General features: G+C 42.2%; 1 protein-coding gene across 1 annotated transcript; it reads right to left on the bottom strand.

The window, feature by feature from the left end:
* Window positions 1-7,859: 7,859 nt before the first annotated feature.
* LOC118897832 (lysocardiolipin acyltransferase 1-like) lies at window positions 7,860-18,064 on the bottom strand. Its single transcript, XM_036857208.1, is given in 6 exon segments — window positions 7,860-8,371; window positions 8,374-8,979; window positions 11,972-11,976; window positions 13,876-14,343; window positions 16,212-16,382; window positions 17,931-18,064. Coding segments are annotated over 6 exon segments (1,896 nt in total).
* Between the last annotated feature and the right edge of the window lie 1,100 nt (window positions 18,065-19,164).

The following is a 19,164-nucleotide window of genomic DNA, read 5'->3' as shown; positions in this document are numbered from 1 at the left end:
GTAATTTTACAGCATTATTTTCCTGGGTAAGAATTTCCTGGAAAAAGTGCTTAAGTCAAGTTGACACAGGTGATCTCATGTCCAAATCCTGGCAATTAAACTCTGGATGCAGTTGGTCTCAGTTTTGACTTCTGAAGAGATTATCTGGGAACAAGTCCTTTCTGCCTTATATCTCCTTTACAATCCTTACATCACCGTCATCCTGATCTTTAAAACGATTCTTGTTAATTGCTCTAGGATAATTTCAGGGATCTGCCAGCTGCTTAAAATACCTTGCATTATGCTTGAAGATGTCAACATTCCCAATTAGAAAGGCTTAAAAGACCAAGCATTGGTAGAGTTAAGGCACTGGCTAAAACTTCTTAAAATGAATGGGTCATCAGCTTATAAATCAGCAAGTTTAAAAAGATTACCGGGCTTCCCTGGTGGCGCAGTGGTTGAGAATCTGCCTGCCAATGCAGGGGACACGGGTTCGAGCCCTGGTCTGGGAGGATCCCACATGCCGCGGAGCAACTGGGCCCGTGAGCCACAACTACTGAGCCTGAGCGTCTGGAGCCTCTGCTCCGCAACAAGAGAGGCCGCGATAGTGAGAGGCCCGCGCACCGCGATGAAGAGTGGCTCCCACTCGCCGCAACTGGAGAAAGCCCTCACACAGAAACGAAGACCCAACACAGCCAAAAATAAACATAATAAATAAATAATAAATAAAAATTAAAAAAAAAAAGATTACCTAAATGCCTCATTTGTTGAAAGGATGAAGAGATAAGAAGAGAGCAAAAGCACTTTAGCATCTATAATAAAATGTAGAAGGGAAGAGGAGATGGACAATCAAAGTAGAAGCAAAAGATGGAGATAGAACAAATGAAAACTAGAGGGTTAAGTATTTTGGTTTAGCTATTGCAGGCAATCCCAATTCTGCTTCATGGGGAATGTGAAGAATTACATCATACATGAATAATCTAATTATTTTAAAATACACGTTTAATTACTGTTAACAACCTTCCAAGAATAAAATAAATTCTCAAGCTTCTAATTCTTTAAATTTTTTAGAAAGCATTTTAAATGATTGAGTCAAATTTTACCTAACCGTTCATTGCCCAAGTCAATCAAAATAATATATAAACTACTGACACATTTTTAGGATGTGGGGACTAAGCAGTTTTAGGGTATTTGATCCAATTCTGAATCCAGATATAAAATATTTACAACCATATGTAACACCCTTTGTATTTAATATCCTGCTTGGTTCTTAGTTTTGTTTTGTTTTATATATGAAGACATTAAAATACTCCCTGTATGGAGTCAGAGCTATTAGATGTTAATACCATGTAACTTTACTCGTCAAAAGTAAAATAAAACAAATATCCTGTTTGTGTGTAGTTTTTTTCAGCGTATGTTTTATCCTCCTAGCATTACTTGTCTGACAACAAGTGGCCTCCTAAGAATACAGAATGACAGTTTCTCAGTAACTAAGCTATAAATATTTCTTCTAGGACTAGCGAAGAAAGTAAACAAGTCACAGTTTTCACATTAACAGATTTGAAGAATAGCAGACAAAATTTTAACTATTCTATATAAAGTGATTTTAAGTATTGTTTTTACTATGTATAATTAAGGCAGGACAACTCTTACATTTTGAAGTATTTACACATAAATATTTTAAAATGATTATTCTGTTTTTGTTAATTAAATTGTTAAATATGTATATACACTAATGATTTTGAGATATTGGATATAAATTATTTTTCCAATCATAGGTACATTCCCTCATATGGAAACTCTCTGGTCATAGCACATTGAAAAGGATAGGAAAGATGAATAGTCTTATTTACAATAACGGTTATCGACTTTGACATCTGCTCCCATAATTTCATGGTTTTTGAAAAGCTATGCTCAGAGTAAGCAAAATTATCATTATAATTTTAACTTTGAAGAGAAGAACTCCACAGCCTAGGCTTATTCTGAAAATTAAAGCAACGGATTTATCCTTTTTTTTTTTTTATTAAAGACGAGCACACAAGTCAAATTAGCAATTATATGAGTACATCTCTTCCCATAATCATTACTTTCCTTCCATTTTATATTCTTGATGAGAAAACCATCACATACTCAATAGTCTTTACAAACTATTCTGGCTTACAAATGATCAGAGTATGCAAAGACATGCTTTCTTTTTCAAAAAATGCAAAAATAAAAATAATAAAAAGACATATAGTTGTATTGTTTCATTACCAGGACCTAAAAATTATATCAACATACTTTCAACAGATCATTCCTTGCATTTTTTTTTTTCTCCTCCATTCTTTAATCAAACTTTAGTCTTTTTAATAGGAGGTTAAAAAGCCTTTTCCTGTTTGGAAATTTCTGGCTAAACTAAGAACAAGCTCTGTCAAAGAACCCTCACTTTCCAAAGCAATGGGAGAGACCAGCCCTCTTACCACCTCAAGACTACCGAAAGGAAGGCTGAGGAACATCAGGAGGAAGAATGCACGGGGAAACTTCTTTGTGAAGACTGTCAAAGGGCTGTCTTTTTCTCCCTGTCCACCTGTTCAGAGAAAGGACAGGTTTTTCACCTCCCTTAATCAAGTTGCACGGCACTCAAGAGAACCCCTTGGAGGCCCTCGCCCCGCCCCTTCCGGCTCCTCCTTTCCGGCCGCTTTAGCACTGCGGCTTCGAGGCGGGAAAATGGCGATGCCGCCGCCGGCTCTCCCGTGGCACGGAGGGCTTCCTGGGCCGCTTCGCGTGGCCCGAGTGGTTAGAGGGGTCCGAGCAGCCGGTGCAGTTGCCCTGCGGTCGCGTCTTTTGCCCTGCATTCCTGCAGGGGTGTTTGAAGCCAAAGAAGCCTGTCTGTGCGGTGCTTCGCAGCGCTCTGGCACCTGGCATCTGAGCTGCGGGACTCAAGCAGCCGGTGGAGAGCACGGAGACATTGCGACGGCTGCCATAAACATTTCTTAAAAAAAAAAAAAGAAAAAGAACCCCTTGGAGAACTTGACATGTGTCCTTTGAAATTGGGTGGCCACAACAACTGTGTATGTGTCGTATGTAAACAACTTCTAAAAGTCAAAGTCTGGCTGGAGCTGCTCGTGTAAAAGGAAACACGAAGTCTGCAGTAGGAAGGAGTCACTCATCTACCACGGGCGGCCAGAGGTGCTTGTTTTTCAAGAGTCAGTCGTGGCCCCTGCAGAACTGAGCTAGAACTGAGTCCTGCTAAAAGGCACCCCACATGCAAGGCCTCAAGGGATGGTGGACGCCAACTCAGTAGAAGCCAGGAGCTGAGGGAGGAGTCGCCTATGAGGAGACAGTCGACTGTGGGATGTCACAGGTGAGTGGATCTTCTACGAGGTCACAAAATCACTCCATGAGAAAAATAGCATTTGGGCATGTCGCAGAGAACGCCAAAGCCAAATTTAGAGAGCACCATTCGAGTTAGAATTGGTCAACCCGTGCTTGCAATTGTGGAGTTACGAGACAGGGAGCCAGCAGGTGGAAAAGATACAGAGCAACATTAACCTTTCACCGTCCTTCTGTAGGCGAAATCCGGCCTCTGTACCCCAGTACCAAATTGATCTCGGAGACAGAGTTTGGGGTGAAGTAGAAAAGAACAGCTTTACCGCTTTGTCTGGCAAAGGGGACCACAGCAGGCTAATGCCCTCAAAACTGTGTGTCCCCGACTTGGAGGGGGTGGTGAGGAGTGTTATAGTAATGGTTCAAAGAGGGCATGACCAGCTGGGGGACATTCTTCTGATTGGTTGGGGGTGAGGTAAGTGGGAGTCAGCGTCATCAACCTTCTGGTTACAACTGGTCTGGGTCTACGTGCTTGTGGGCAGCATATAGTTAACTTCTCCCACCTGGTGGGTGGTTCAGTGTCTGCAAAACAGCTCAAACATATTGTTATGAATATCCCTTGGGGAAAACCAGGACCCTGCTCCAAGGCAGCACTATTGCTTTTTTTTTTTTTCCTGGCTGCTCCACCCTTGTTTCTCCATCCCCTCCCTTCCCTGATTAGCAACTGTTTGAACCTGCCCTTTGGAATTTAGGGAAGGTCATGGAGGCTGAATAAAGCCTATTTCCTGCTAACAAGAAAATGGGGGACACAGAAAGGCTTTTGTGCCCAGGAACCCCACAGGGTCCTGCTCGGTTTCACTTCCCCTGCAAGCTTTCAGTCAAATGAGAGAGTGAAAATTTTACTTCAATTGAACTAATATTTTTATACTTGGAAAAATTAATTCCTGAGACTGTCTAAAAAAATCTAAGGCATCTGAGAGATAGCATGCAGAAAAAAGGAAAAGGATTTGACAAAAGTTATTTGAAAATAGTAACGGAAAAAAATAAATCCATTTTCTAATGTGCCCATACTGCATTTCCTTACATTGATCCACTGGTAAATTGGTTTTGTGGTTTTCACTATTTACGTTTATGCGGTATTTCACAGCTTCTAACATGCTTTTATGTAGTTATCAAATTTGATCATCACCAAAAACCTGCAGATGCCAGAATAGGTATCATTGCTGTCCTTTCTGAGATGAAGAAGCTAGGTCTTAAAAAATGTCAGTTGTCTTTCCCAAAGCTGGATAACTAGTACCTGCAAAGGCAAGACTCTACATTAGCACTCTTCCCTCTGCTCTTTGCTCTCAAATGGAATCTGCCAGGAAGGAGCATATTTGGGATTCACTCATTTATTCGCTCATGACTGCCAACTACTCTATTCCTCTTCATGTTTTTATTTTATTTTTAATTTATTTCTTTTTAAGCTAAGTGCATCACTGCTGACTCAAATATTTGAGTAGAAACTTAGAGTTAACTTACTGCACATAATAAAACTGGTGATGCTCTTACTGATTATAATAGTAAATGTTTAATTTACATAGAATGAACTGTACACATTCATGTATGCAATTTGCTATTTTGACATATGTATACACAAGGAATCATGACGAGGATGAAGGTAATTAACATATCAATCAACCCCAAAAGTTTCCCAGTGATCCATCCCTCCCTTCTGCCCATCCTTAACCTTCTCCCCGGGCAACCACTAATCTACTTTCAATCTGTATAAATGAATTTGCATTTTATATAAATGGAATCATATATAATCTTTTTTTCTGTTTCAATTTTGCATGGCATGAGTGGGGAGATATTCATTCACAATTTTGTGTTTATCAATAGTGTGTATTGCTGAGTAATATTTCATTGCATAGATATACCACAAATTGCTTATTCTGTTGATGAGCATTTGGATTGTGTCTAGTTTAGGGTTTTTACAAATAAGGCTTCTATGAACATTTTTGCACAAATCTTTGTATGAATATATACTTTAATTTTCTTTGATAAATACTTAGGAGTGGAATGGCTAGATAATATGGTAGGTGTATTTTTTTTCTAGAAACTTTCATACTGTTTTCCAAAGTGGAAAAAATAAGATGCAGCCAGACAAGCAGCTGCTGAGTCCAGAGTGACAAGAGTGGGAGGTGAGGAGGGGGATCAATATTGAGGCCAAGCACAATATTGAAGCTGCATTAAGCTCTACTTGACACTTTGTTATCAATTTTAGATTTCAAATCATAGACTGTATATTTCTTAAAAAATTTTTTTTAAATAAGAGAAGAAAAAGCTGTGTAGGAAAACACAAATAATTACAATTTTAAAAGAAGCCTTATTGAAAAAAAAATAAACCCACAACAAAAAACAAAAAAGGCAAATTTTCTCTTTTTGAAATTATCATTTCTAACTCTTAGGGCAAGTACAAGGTCTCAGTTTCAGTGCTTATGAATTCTGGTTAGGTAAAAAAGAGTTTGCATTTTATCTTAAGCCTGTTTTTTACGATCAAAGGAAAACGTGTTTTAAAAAGGAAAAAAGTTCTCCTTTTACAGGTTTCAGAGGGTTAAAGAGGACATGCCTTTAAAGTCAAACCTTGAATGAAATAAGCCATGAGAAGTTGGAGGAAGGGGGGAGAGGCTGCATTACAAACACCTGTGGGGTAGAACGCACAGCTTTTCTCTCTGACCCAGGACAAATGCAATCCTGACTGTTAAACTATTTCTGGTTTCCAAATCTAACCAAAATTAAGTCTGAGAGAGACCTAAATTAGAAACCTCTTTTATTAAGGAAAAAAAATGTTAAAAAATAACCACCTTAAAACCCAGGGAAGTTAAATAGCTGGGTTTGGAGCAAATGTGCATAATAACTAATTAGTAGCCCCTGGCGGGATTAAAAGCAGCTTTGGGGGGAGGAGTTAAATATAGATTGGTGCGTTTCAGTAGAGCCAGTTAGTACTCTTCCAGTAAAAATGGTGTGCCAACAGAGTGCTGCCGGAACCAGGACTTTCTGGAAGTCTGCTCGGTAAGTCCAGCTCGCAGCGAAGCCGTGTCCACTGAAGGGTGGAAATCACTGTCCAGCAAAAGTGAGTTGTAATTAATGAGAAGGCACTCGCCAAAAGAGTACGCAAAGCAAGAAACAGCGTTTTAGGCTGGTTCAGGGCAGAAATAAGCTGACAGGTTTGCTTAATCTGCTGTTTGCTAAAGACTTGTAACTGCCCCATATTTTCTGCTGCTCAGACCAGCCTTCCCATAATGACAAAAAAAGTAGTTGTAGGGCTTCAGTGGAGTGGAAACAATGACCACATTTCTTTGCCTCAGAAGGAGATTGGTGCCATTGGTTTGCTGGATTTTCCATTGACTCTAAATAAACAGGAATTTTTAGGTGAACAATTGGTCAAAAGTGAGTTTAAATTTTACTAATGAAAGAGGAAACCTGGGGCTAAAAAAGAGAGAGATCCCTCACTATAATTAAAAAAGGATTCACTTTTGCGTGACCGTTTTGGTTTTAAGAATAAAATTTGTCAGAGCTACAACGGTTGAATAATTTAGGTTAAACCACAGGGCCCTGTGTGTAAGCATTGTTGTTATTGTTTTAATGGCAGAAATTAAACACCCATGGACATTTAGAAAATACAATAACCTTCCTTTTTGTGTCAACCAAGACATAACTTCAAAAGAGAGTTTCTGATGGCAGTACCAGAACGTTCTTCTACGCTTTCCTTTAAAATGGTAAATGACTTGATGAGCACCGTTTTTAATGCAGAAAAGCGACACCTGCCGATAAGCTGTGAAGAAACCAGCACTAAACATGCGAGGTTATGCAGACGTGGAAGAACTAAACTGTATGAATTCCTAGCATTAAAAATTCAAACTAAGGTTTCTGAGTGGAGAGCCTGTGGTTGCTCTGTGAGACTCATCTAGGTCTTATTTTCTGGTGAGTAGAGGGCACTGGTGGTCTTCTGACGTCTAGGTCAGCGCAAGACTAAATGCCAAGATTTTATGAATAATTAAGGGCTTCCTATCAAAATGTTTGTTCAGCTTAAGGACAAAGGATTTCTGTTTTCTGGTCTTAAGGAAGAATGCAAGTGTTTGATTGGCATAGAAAGGAGTGTGGGGAAAGTGCCGAGAGGAAGCCAGGAGGAAGGGCCCTCACCTCCGCGGGCAAGTGCCCAGGAGCCCCAAATCTGCCTCTAGTCTGGGGAGTTTGTTAGGAAGTAGGATTGGGCCTTGAAGACAATCTTGTGTGTACCTTGTCTGCTAACAGCCTGACGATTGTTTACTAATACTCTGGCCTAAGTTATTTCACAGGGGTCGCTCCCTGCTACACAATGTTGAAATTACATTCAGAGATTTAAAAAAAAAAATTGTATGTGTAGCAGTATTTTTCCACAAAACTAAGTGCAAAATATCTTTAACAAATAATGATGGTAGTAAGAAATATTTGACATAGTTGTGCAAAAATGCATCTCATTTTACAAAGACTTAGACATTTGTAAACATTTACAGAATATCTCCTAGGTTTTTAGACTGAACCTTACAATCTTACTCATTTTTCTTTGTATTTAAATGTGGCTGTTTGTCTAAAAAACATGCAAGTTCAGTGATCTCCAGTTCACCAAATATTCTCTCCCGCGGCACGAAGATGATAATGATGATTATAAAATACGACCGAACAAGACTGTACAAATAGATGAGCAGGCACACTGCAGGGCTGAACAGGGTCCAGTACAGTACAGGGAGCAATTTGACCAGAAGGATCCTGCGCTCAGACTTGCAAGGTGGAATTACAGTCTGTCCCATAAAGTAAAAAGTCTTCTCCCCCCAGTAGAAGGAGTGCAGCCTCTCTTCTTTCTCCTCCCACCACTTGTGGTACCAGAGCTGGAGGTCCTCCTTGGACTTGGGGAGGGTGTCCACTGGGTATCGGTGGACGTGGAAGTGGATTTCCTTGGGAAAGTCCTTGAGGAGGAGTTGCCTCTCTGTCTGAGGAATGATATGAGGATATGACACCGTGGTGTCATGGACAGCGTCTAGGTTCTTACCTTCTCTTAGTCTGCCACAAAAGTAAAGCCTGTAGTTCTTGGATGTAAGACATTTTCATATTTTTGAAGTCCATTCTTTTTAGCAAATTCGTTACTTCGAGCCGTGCAATTTTCTGTGAGATCAGTCCCTTCTGGGAATATGAGGAGTTGAAGTGGTTCATGCATATCACAAAAATAATCAGTCATGTCTTCAAAATGACTCTTGTCATCCTTCCATTTCCTGTGAGTGAAGATATAGGCAGCAGCCTGCATGGCCCAACCAAATCCAGGAATACTTTTGAGACTGGCTTTGAGGCAAATTTTTTCTAATCTGAGGTAGTTATGTCTCATCAGACAATTCCACAGAAATATTCAGTCCATTCTTGTTGGATGATTCATGATAACAGTTCTTTCTCCACGAACAAATGCTTCACCTGTTATAATCACTTTTACACCAAACATGGTCTCCAGCAGTGCCACAGGTAGTGTGAGCCGGGTTGCCACAAGGCAGTTGTTGATCCAGTGACACCAAGATGGGTTTACAAACATCAAAGGTGAAAAGGGACCTAACATGAAAATGCTTCCAAAGATGCTTCCCCAAAATAGAGTGAGTATAAAGTAAATCCCTCTCCAAAAATGCTTCCCTGAAATAGAGTGAGTATAAAGTAAATCCCTCTACAAAAATGCTTCCTCAAAATAGAGTGAGTATAAAGTAAATCCCTCTCCAAAAGTGCTTCCCCAAAATAGAGTGAGTATAAAGTAAATCCCTCTCCATGATACCATGATTATCCTGGATGTGAGTCTTTGGTCAGACAGATGAATTGCAAATTTCTTCTTCTAGTCTGTATTTTGCCTTTCATTCTCTCAATGGTGCCTTAGATGATTCTTCCCTTTGAGTGCCTTTCCTACAGTGGGCCACGTTTACACTAGACCCTGCTGACTTTGATGATATAATTAAGTGTTCTGTAGTCTCAGAAATCAGAAGCCTAGAGGTTTCTGTAAAGCCTGGTTCTGTTATACCTTATTTGACCCAACAACCTCAAGGGGTTTACAGTTCTCCCGAAACTCAGTAACAAAGAACTCCCTGTTCTATCCTTGTTCTTAAATTAATTAATGGTATCTCCAATCTCCAACAGTATAGTTATCAAAAAATCAAAGCAAACAAAACACCTTAGTTTTCTCTTTACTTGCTCAGTAGGTGCTCCCCTCCCCCACCCCACCCCATTAGTCCTCACAACCAGCCAATCTTCCATTCTGCCTTCAAAATGTGTGTGGCGGATGTGAACTTTGCTCTGTCCTAGTTAATGCCCTGGATCACTCCCTCACCACCTCTCATGCCATCTCTCATGGTCTGGAGCATGGAAACTCCCCTTAACTGGTCTCTTCCTTACATTCTGTCTTTAACCTTGTCACCACCAAAGTCCCCTCTCCAGAACATAAAGTTGATCATGTCACTCATCTGATTAAGATCCTTCTATATGTACCGCTGCCCACAGAATAAAGTCAGTCTCTGAGCTGAGAATTCACAGTCTTGCTCTAACCTTTCCTGACTTCTCTCTCAGCAACACGTGCAAAACTCTAGTCTGACCCCTGGGCACCTATGCCCTCTCACTCATCCTAACTTTGCATTGCTTTCTCCTTTGGCTAGAAGCCCTTCCTTCCTTTATCCTGCAGTCAGCTCCCTTCCTTTCTTGCACAGGACCACTCCAGCAGAAGCAACTGTTCCCTTGTATGTGTTCATCTAAGTATCATCTTAGTGTCATCTAAGAAATCTTTGCCTAACTCTGGTCACAAAGATTTTTCTCCTTTGTTTTCTTCTAGGAGTTTCATTGTTTTAGTTTCCAAACTTACTAAATTTTTGAATAATTTTTTGTAAAAGATGTGAACTATGGATTGAAGTTCTTTCTTCTTTGTGTTCATCTTCTTCATCTAGAGCTGCATTTGTTGCCTCACTATTAAAAAAAAATTCTTTCTCCACTGGATTATCTCTGCACCTTGTCAAAAATCAGTTGTCCAAATATATCTGGATTTATTTCTGGATTCCCTGCTCTGTTTCATTGATGTATTGTTGGTTCTGATAGCAACACCACACTCCAAAATTACTGTCATTTCAGAATAAGTCTTAAAATCAGATAGTGTTAATGCTCCAAAATTTTTGTTCATTTTTAAAGATGTTTTGTCCTTTGAATTTCCTTAAAAATATTAGAATCCACTTGTCAATTTCTACAAAAATTCCCTCTTGGATTTAGATTGAGATTGCATTAAATCTGAGAATGCCCTCGGAGAGAACTAACATCTTAACAATATTGAGGCTTTCGACTAATAAAAAAAAAGACCATCTTTAAAGATCTTTTAACATTTCTCCCAGCTATATTTTGTAGATTGCAGTGTGTTCACAGACCTTGCATATTTTTTCAGATTTATCCTTATCTGGTTAAGAGACCACATGAAAGTGAAAAGTTTTCTGAGACATGAGAACTATAGACTTTACCTTGCAGTAAAAGCAAGGAGCCATACTTCAGCACACATACAACTATTTGTATACAAAATAAGACAATAGAGTCTCCTGAAAAATGACTGTGGTTCATGTTGCTAGAGTTGCTAAGAGTAGGAAGGATGGGTGGCATCAGGCTTAGGGTTGGAATGAGTCTTTTTTTTTTTTAATTAATTATTTATTTTTGGCTGTGTTGGGTCTTTGTTGCTGCGTGCGGGCTTTCTCTAGTTGTGGAGAGCGGGGGCTACTCTTCGTTGCTGTGCGCAGGCTTCTTATTGTGGTGGCTTCTCTTGTTGCAGAGCACAGGCTCTAGGCGCGTGGGCTTCAGTAGTTGCAGCACGCAGGCTCAGTAGCTGTGGCTCGCGGGCTGTAGAGCACAGGCTCAGTAGTTGTGGCACACGGGCTTAGTTGCTCTGCGGCATGTGGGATCTTCCCAGACCAGGGCTCGAACCTGTGTCCCCTGCGTTGGCAGGCGGATTCTTAACCACTGAGCCACCAGGGAAGTCCCAGAATGAGTCTTCTTGAGAAGGATTTAGAGTGAGACTGATGGTCAAAAGAGAATAAAGTTTAGGAATCTGTTGTGCACAGAATTGTTAATTTTTCTAGTGATGAAGTTTAAATTTTTATTCTTAGGCTGGTCTAAAATGGCTCCTCATGTCTCCTTGGCAAGTTCAGATAGATACACCATTTATTTCATATCACGGTGATTAACAGATCAGATGAAATAACTGCTTTACTCTAACGCTGATTAACACCAGGTCAGGTTCTGTTCAATGTCAGTGAAATCCCCATGTCTGGCAACCTTTAGAAATTGAATAGCTAATAATCTGTGGTGGATGGTGCAGACACTGACCTTCCTACAGTCAAAGGGCTACATGACTACAGAGCCTCCTAAGACACCTTAGAGCTCTATGTACAATTAAATAATAATGTTAAATGAGAGTTCACATAACTTTAACAAAGGAGACCCTTTGAGTTTATGCCACCCTAAGTGGATTTCCTTCTCTCTTGCACACTCTTGAATCATTCTGGCTGTGTGGAACATATTTGCTATTGAAATGCCTCGCAGCTATGTTAAGTTGCTTGTGTGGCAGTTGACAGTTCTGAAAGGCTGTGGCCTTGGAGGTTGATGGGTCTCCTACCCATCCTGAATTCGAAACAGAGAGAGTTATTTTTAACTCCATTATCAGTGCACATGACTGTCCTTGCTGGGCAAGTGAGCCAAACTGCTGTGATGTTTCTGTTGCTGAGGTGAGAGAGATGGAGGGCAGCTAGTACTTTCACATGATCCTTTAAGGTCGTAGACAACATTGAAAAAAGAATCACAATCCAAATAAAATAAATAAAATAAAACAGCCATTTTAGTGAACTAATCAGGAATACCAAATGTTTATCCCTGAAGCAAAGTTACAAGGATTTTCTAGTGTGATTATTCTACCTAAACTTAATAATTCGAGTGTTTATGGGAAAATGGTGATGGTACAAAGACCAACTTATTATAAAAAGATCTCTTGACATTCATTTCGTAAAGTGTTTTTTGAAGACATGTTTAATCTTCCCAACATTTTTATCTCCATGAGAACTTCATGCAACTCACACATTATCCCATTCTTCATAAATCACTCAGCTACAGACTTGAAACTTCAATTTGCTCAATTCAACACTTACTGAGCTAGCACATGCAAAGCATTAAATTAGGGCTGGAGGGGATTCCAAGATAAAGAGAACATAGCCTTTACCTTCTGGGGGATCACAGTCTAATAGGGAAGAGAGGCACACATATCAATAATTTTAAAACAAGGGAATCTCTGCTAAGTGTTTCTACTGTGTTGTGGAAAGAGAGATGAATTGTGGCTATGTGCAAAGATGTAAAAATAGCACTTTTCTTGTACTGATGACTTCTGCAACCTCTTCATAAGTCTGTTTTTGCTCATCATGTTATGATATATCATCAGATAGAATACTTGAAGTTGTAAGTACAATAATAATTAACTAACATTGGCTTAGGGAGAAAAAGAAATCTTATATACACATAAAGTAATCTGGAAGTAGGTGATTCTAAGCGACGTACAGTCACATAGTATCATTAACAACTTGGCTCTTTTTTAACTCTCTACTCTGCCATCTTCAGTAGTGATTTTTCATCCTTTAGCTTGTTGCTTCCTGGTTGCAAGAGGGCTGCTTCAGCTCTAAGCATCACTTGCTATGCAATCCATCCAAAGTAAGAAGAAAAGGCAAGATTTCTCACTCTTTATATCAGGGAGAAAAGTCCTGCCCAGTAGCAACCCAGGACAATTTCTCTTACATCTTATTTGCCAGCACTGGGTCATGTTTACTCCTAAGCAGATGGGTAGCCCTCAGCTTACTTGTCTTTGATCAGTCATATCCCATTTCCTGAATCTGTGGGTGTGGGGGTCTGCTTTCCTTGCGCATGTCACTGCCCAAACACAACTGAGAATATGTAAGCCAAAAAGGAGGGAGAAGGAGAGTTTGTTACCAGCAGCATCTGCAAGAACATACCCACGTATCTAAGCACTCAGAGCTATGTTACCGGAAGGGGAACCCCTTCCAGGGCCCAAGAATGGGCTCTTGTCTAACACTCCGTAATGAATTGTCAGATGAGACACACATACTGACAAAGCAAAAGACTTTATTGGGAAGGGGCGGCCAGGTGGAGAGCAGTGGTGAACCTTTCACCTTGTCAGGGTGAAAAGTTCAGCCTTCTGGGCTGAGGTGACTGAGGGAGGAGACCCCCTCTCCCTGGTTTCTTCTAGGCTCCCTGTGGCATATCCCACTTTCTTCTCTCCTCTTTCCACGAACCTACTGACATCCTTGTACCATTCTCCTTCTGGGTCAGTTACTAGTGTCTCAGATAGGTTGGGACGAGAAGAGTATAATTCATCTATAACTTGCATGCATTGGTGGTCTACGGGGGAAGTATGGGGATCTGGTTTTAAGGAGGCTGGATTTAAAGTCTGACAGATGCTTAGTTTTATTTCTGGGGTGACAAGGAGGAGGGTCTGGTATTGGGTAATCCCTCCCCCACCCTCCCGCCATTCCTCTATCCCCTTTAGTCTCTAAGACTGCTTGCACCTGGTGGGGCGTGTGCACTGTGGTGGGTTGACCCAGGGTCCATTTAGAGGCCTCTTTAACCATAAGAGCGGTGACTGCTACTGCCCAGAGGCAAGCGGGCCAGCCTTTGGCCACCTTGTCTAGTTGTTTCAAGAGGTAGGCCACAGGCTGTAATACAGGCCCCACCATTTGTCCCAACATCCCCAAAGCGGTTCCCACCCGTTCAGAGACATACAACCTAAAAGGCTTTTCTAGGTTTAGGAGGCTTAAAGCTGGGGCTATAGTGACGGCCTCTTTCAGAGTATTAAAGGCCACCTTACAGGTCTTATCCCAGTCAAGTGGCCCTTCTTTCCCTTTTAGTTTTTCATATAGGGGTCGGGCCAGATTCCCATAAATGGGAATCCAGATCTGGCAAACCCCAGTTATCCCTAAAAGCTGTTTTCTAGTTTGGGGACAGGGGGTATTTAAGATAAAGGATTTCCTCTGAGGGTCGAGCATTCTTTCCCTTCTGTAATTATGAACCCAAGGTATTTTACTTGGGTTAAGCTTATTTGAGCTTTCTTAAGGGACACTTGATATCCCCTTTCATAAAGAAAATTTAAGGTTTTAATAGTATCCATTTGAGAGCTAGTAAAGTCTGGGCTTGCTGTGAGCAAGTCGTCTGCATATTGTATTAGGTTACTGTTTGTTAAGGTTAATTGTCTTAGTTCTCTCCCCAGGGAAGTCCCGAATATATGGGGGCTGTCTCTGAAATCCTGTGGTAGCTGCGTCCAGCAAAGTTGTGTGGCTTACCTTGTTTCTGGATCTTGCCACTCAAAAAGGCAAAGAGCTTTTGGGACTGAGGATGGAGGGAATGCGAAAGAAAGCATCCTTAAGGTCCAGCACTGAAAAGTACTTAGAGGTTCCCAGGACTTGGGATAGAAGGGTATATTGGTTTTGGGACTGTGGGGTGGATGGGAACCACAGTCTTGTTGACCACTCTTAGATCCTGGACGAATTGATAAGATCCATTCAGATTCTTAACAGGCAGGATTGGGGTGTTGCAGGGAGACTCACAGGTGATTAGGATTCCAAAATCCCAGTATTTGTTAACTAGCAGTCTAAGGCCCTCAAGAGCTTCTGGTTTCAAGGGGTATTGTCTTTTCCAGGGGTAGGGAGCATTTGGCTTCAGGAGGATCTTTACTAGTGAAACATTTATAGCTAGTCCCGGTCTAGAGACATCCCACACCTGGGGATTGACTTCATCCGAGAAAGGGAGGGAGTTCTTTCCTGTGTCTGACTGCAAGTGTTCAGACACCAGACAAAGAAAGTTATTGGTTTCTAGCTTTCCCCAAGTCACTCTGGTCTGGAGGTAGCAAAGGGGGTCTCTCCCCAATAGGGGAGCAGGGCAACTGGGGATATATAAGAAGGGTCCCTTGCCAGTTGCCCACCTTACAGTGGAGGGGCTTAGTAAAATTTGAGTTTTGGTGTTTTCCGTGTACCCCGTCACCGTTTTAGTCAGGGAGTTTAAAGGTCCTAGCTGGAAAGGAAAAACAGAGAAGGCATCCCCTGTATCCAAAAGGAAGTTCACATCCTTACCTTCTACTTGCAGAATCACCCAAGGATTAAGAAGTGTGATTTGGATCTCACCATTTGAGGGGGCTTGTCGAGCCGCTGGGCATCTTCAGTCCTGGTCTCCCAGGACTAACACAGACAGGGCAGGTTTACGGGTCTCCACATGCCTTCCCTTAGGGCGATGTGGATACTCCCCTTTCTAATGTCCGTCCTCTTTGCAGTAGGCACACTGGGTTCGTCTCAGCCACAGTGACCCCTAAGGTGTTTTTCCCTTTCTCACTCTCTCCGTGGGCCTCACCCAGTGGTAGGGTGAACCAAGGTCAAGACTTTAGCCTGTAGATTGGCGAAGAATCAGGTCTGTTTCTCTATCCTCCTATCTTTTCAGGCTTCTCTTTTTTCCCTCTTGGCCTCCTCCTCTTGGTCCCTATTTAGAAACACCTTTTTTTTTTTTTTTTTAACCTCATCCACTAGCTCAGAGATGGGGTCTCTGGTCCTTTTTCTAGTTTTTGTAATTTTCTCCTTATGTCCAGGGTTGCCTGGGTTATGAAGGAATGGACCAGTAGGACTGTACCTTCAACACTTTGTAGATCGATTTGGGTAAAATTTTTGAAGGCCTCCATGAGCGTTCTCAAAAAGAGGGCCAGATTTTCACTGTTTCTCTGGGTAACCTCTTTTATCTTATTATAATTAATGGCCTTCTGGACCCCCTGGGTCATTCCCTGCAGTAGGCTAATAATGAGGTATCTTAGGGATTACCTCCCTGCATTTGTGTTGGGGTCCCAATCCAGCTTTGCAGAGGGGATTGCCTCTTCTGCAGGGGCCAGGTTGGCATCCATCCACCGCAGTTCATCAGCCACTGTTCTGGCCTGATCTAGGATTCTAGCTTTTTCTTCATTACAATACCAGGTGAGAATGACCATCACATTCCTCCATGTGAAAGAGAAGTTAAGGCTAAGACGCTCAAATTCATCAGTAAATTCTGGGGGTTTTCAGAATATGAACCCACTTATTCCCCACATTGGGTGATGTCTTGCATGGAAAAGGGAACATGAACCTGCATGGTTCTCCCTTCCCCATCTGGTACTTCTCTTCATGGACGAATTTTGCCTGAGGAAGACCTTTCCTCATGTGGAGGGTAAAACTTATTTCCTGATTGTAATCTCATGGGGGAAAGGGTATAAGGAGGCGGAGCTGAGGCTAGGAGACTTTCCCCAGATCTTATGGTCTCCGGGGCAGCCAGAATTTCCCTTCCCTTGCCCTACCCGTCTGCCTTGGGGGAATCAGGAGAACGTAGAGGGTGTCTTCCGTCCCAACCTTTGCCAAAAGTACTTTGAAAGGGCATTTATCAGGGTCCCTGAGCTTACATTTTCTCCTTTTCTCAGGATCTTGGAAGAGGGCCATAAAGGCTTGGACACAGGGAACCTCATCGTTCTTACCCTCGTGTTAAATGGTGTTAAATCCTAGTGACCCCGAAGAGGGCCATTTTTCCTCTTACCCCAAGGAGTAAGTAGGCCAGTCCTGGGTGCAACATCTGATACGTTTTTTTCCTTTTTAGTCCATCCAGCCAGTATCCCTCTCAGTGAACTAAAAGACAACCCAGTGATGTGTCCGAAGGGAAACTAGGCTTGTTCCCCATTTTGATGGCTGTATAGTTTGTATCCTGTCGCCAGAGGACCAGTGCCAGCTTCTACAACCTCTAGAGAGGTTGTAAGTTCTCTCTTGGTCCCAGAGTGCCTGATTGTGTATGTGCCAAAGGAAATGCTCAGTGGTAAGCACAATCAGAGGGCCTGTAGGGCTGGTCCCAGTTGGTAAGTTAACCTGTAGACATACATCTGAGGTGTTAACTTTCATCCAAGACCAGGTGAGACTGTATGGAACCCCGTCAACCACTTCCACTTGGAAACACTCGGTCAGTTGGACGACCAAATGACTGAATTTATAGAAACAGGGTGTCTGATGGAGGGCTTCTGTCACCCAATTATAGCCCCAGGAACAGAAAGCACAATTGACAGGGAGGAAAGATTGTAGTGTCTCAGAAAATCTCTTATGAAGACTTAGAACTTCAGATCTGAGTACTGACAAACAGAGTAAATGGAAATATCTTGGGTCTTCAAAGATTTCAAAAGGAGGAAAGGGGGCCAGGTTGAAGGAAGAGGGGAAGGAGGAGGGACAAGAGGGGTGGACTTACAGACATCTCCTGCCACCTGCAGATGCCCAGGCATTACGGGACTTTTCCCTGGGCTTCCAGGAAGGGAAGATGGGAGCTCGGGCCAATCAGAAACTAGATATGAGATAATTCGAGTTCTCTGCCCACCGGAGGTGATCAGGCTCCGGCCCTCAGATAACTGAGGCCCTTCAACCAGACTCCTGCATCCAGGACCAGGATAGAAGGAAGAAGGGTAGGGTAGGTGGGTGTTGAAAAGAGGAAAGGGAGAGGGAGGGGAAGAGAGGTCAACAAAGTCTCTTGTTCCTTACCCATTTGGGGCACTCTGGCCAGGCATTCGAGTCTGGAGGAGACCAGGGGTAAAAGGGTCCCGGTTGTGGCTGCTGGGTCTAGTCTGTCGGCGGGTGAGCTGGTCCTTGAGTACCCTGAGTGGTTGGGATGTCATTCGTAGCAAAGAAGGGGTTCCACCAGAGTCACCAGTTGTTACTGGAAGGGGGACCCCTTCCAGGTCCCAAGACTGGGCTCTCGTCTAACACTCGGAAATGAATTGTCTGAGGAGACACACGTACCGACAACAAGACTATTGGGAAGGGGCGCCCAGGCGGAGAGCAGTGGGGTAAGGGAACCCAGGAGAACTGCTCTGCCACGTGGCTTGCAGTCTCAGGTTTTATGGTAATGGGGTTAATATCTGGGTTGTCTCTGGCCAATCATCTTGCTTGTGCCCATATTTGGTCTGACTCAGGGTCCTTCCTGGTGGTGCACACATCTCTCAGCCAAGATGGATTCCAATGTGAAGGTTTCTGGGAGGTAGGCAGGACATACTATGGGCTGGCGTCTCCTCCCTCCTTTTGGCCCCTCCTGAATTCTTCTGGCTGGTGGCAGCTGGTTAGTTCCGTGTTCCTTACTGGGACCTCCTGTTGTGAGATAACTCCCTCAAGCAGTCATCATCATGCCTGGCCAGGGTGGGTGGTTTTGGTCAATGGTTCCCTAACACTTACACCATCACTAAAACTGAAATGACTGCACCATCACCAAATCTAAAATAATCCTTTCCAGTAAAGAAATCATGGAGCAAGGAAGGTAAAATAGTGAAGGATGAGGAATATCCTCATAGCTCAGTCAAGGGGTTTTGGAGTATGGGTGTTATGGGAACAGCACTATACATGTGATTCTCAAGCCACATTACAGTTGCCCGAGAAGCTTTTAAAAATATTGATGCCCATTTTAGATACTTCATTTAAGTGGAATTATGCAGTATTTATCTTTCTGTGGCTGGCTTATTTCATTTAACCTAATGTTCTCAAGCTTCATCCCTGTTGCAGCATGTGACAGGATGTCCTTCTCTTTTAAGCCTGAATAATATGTATAAACCATATTTTCTAATGGGTTAGAGTTTCAACCATGCAAGATGTAAAAATTGTAGAAAATTGTAGAAATCTGTCCAGTAACTTGCATATAGTTAACAGTACTGTATTTACACTTCAAAATTTGTTAAGAAGGTAGATTTCATGCTGTACGTTCTTTACCAAAGTACAATGCATATAT

Source organism: Balaenoptera musculus, chromosome 7 (assembly GCF_009873245.2).
Source record: "Balaenoptera musculus isolate JJ_BM4_2016_0621 chromosome 7, mBalMus1.pri.v3, whole genome shotgun sequence".
In the NCBI taxonomy this organism is placed as follows: domain Eukaryota; kingdom Metazoa; phylum Chordata; class Mammalia; order Artiodactyla; family Balaenopteridae; genus Balaenoptera; species Balaenoptera musculus.
The sequence above is the reverse complement of the archived record's forward strand: the minus strand, read 5'-3'. Positions and strand labels throughout refer to the sequence as shown.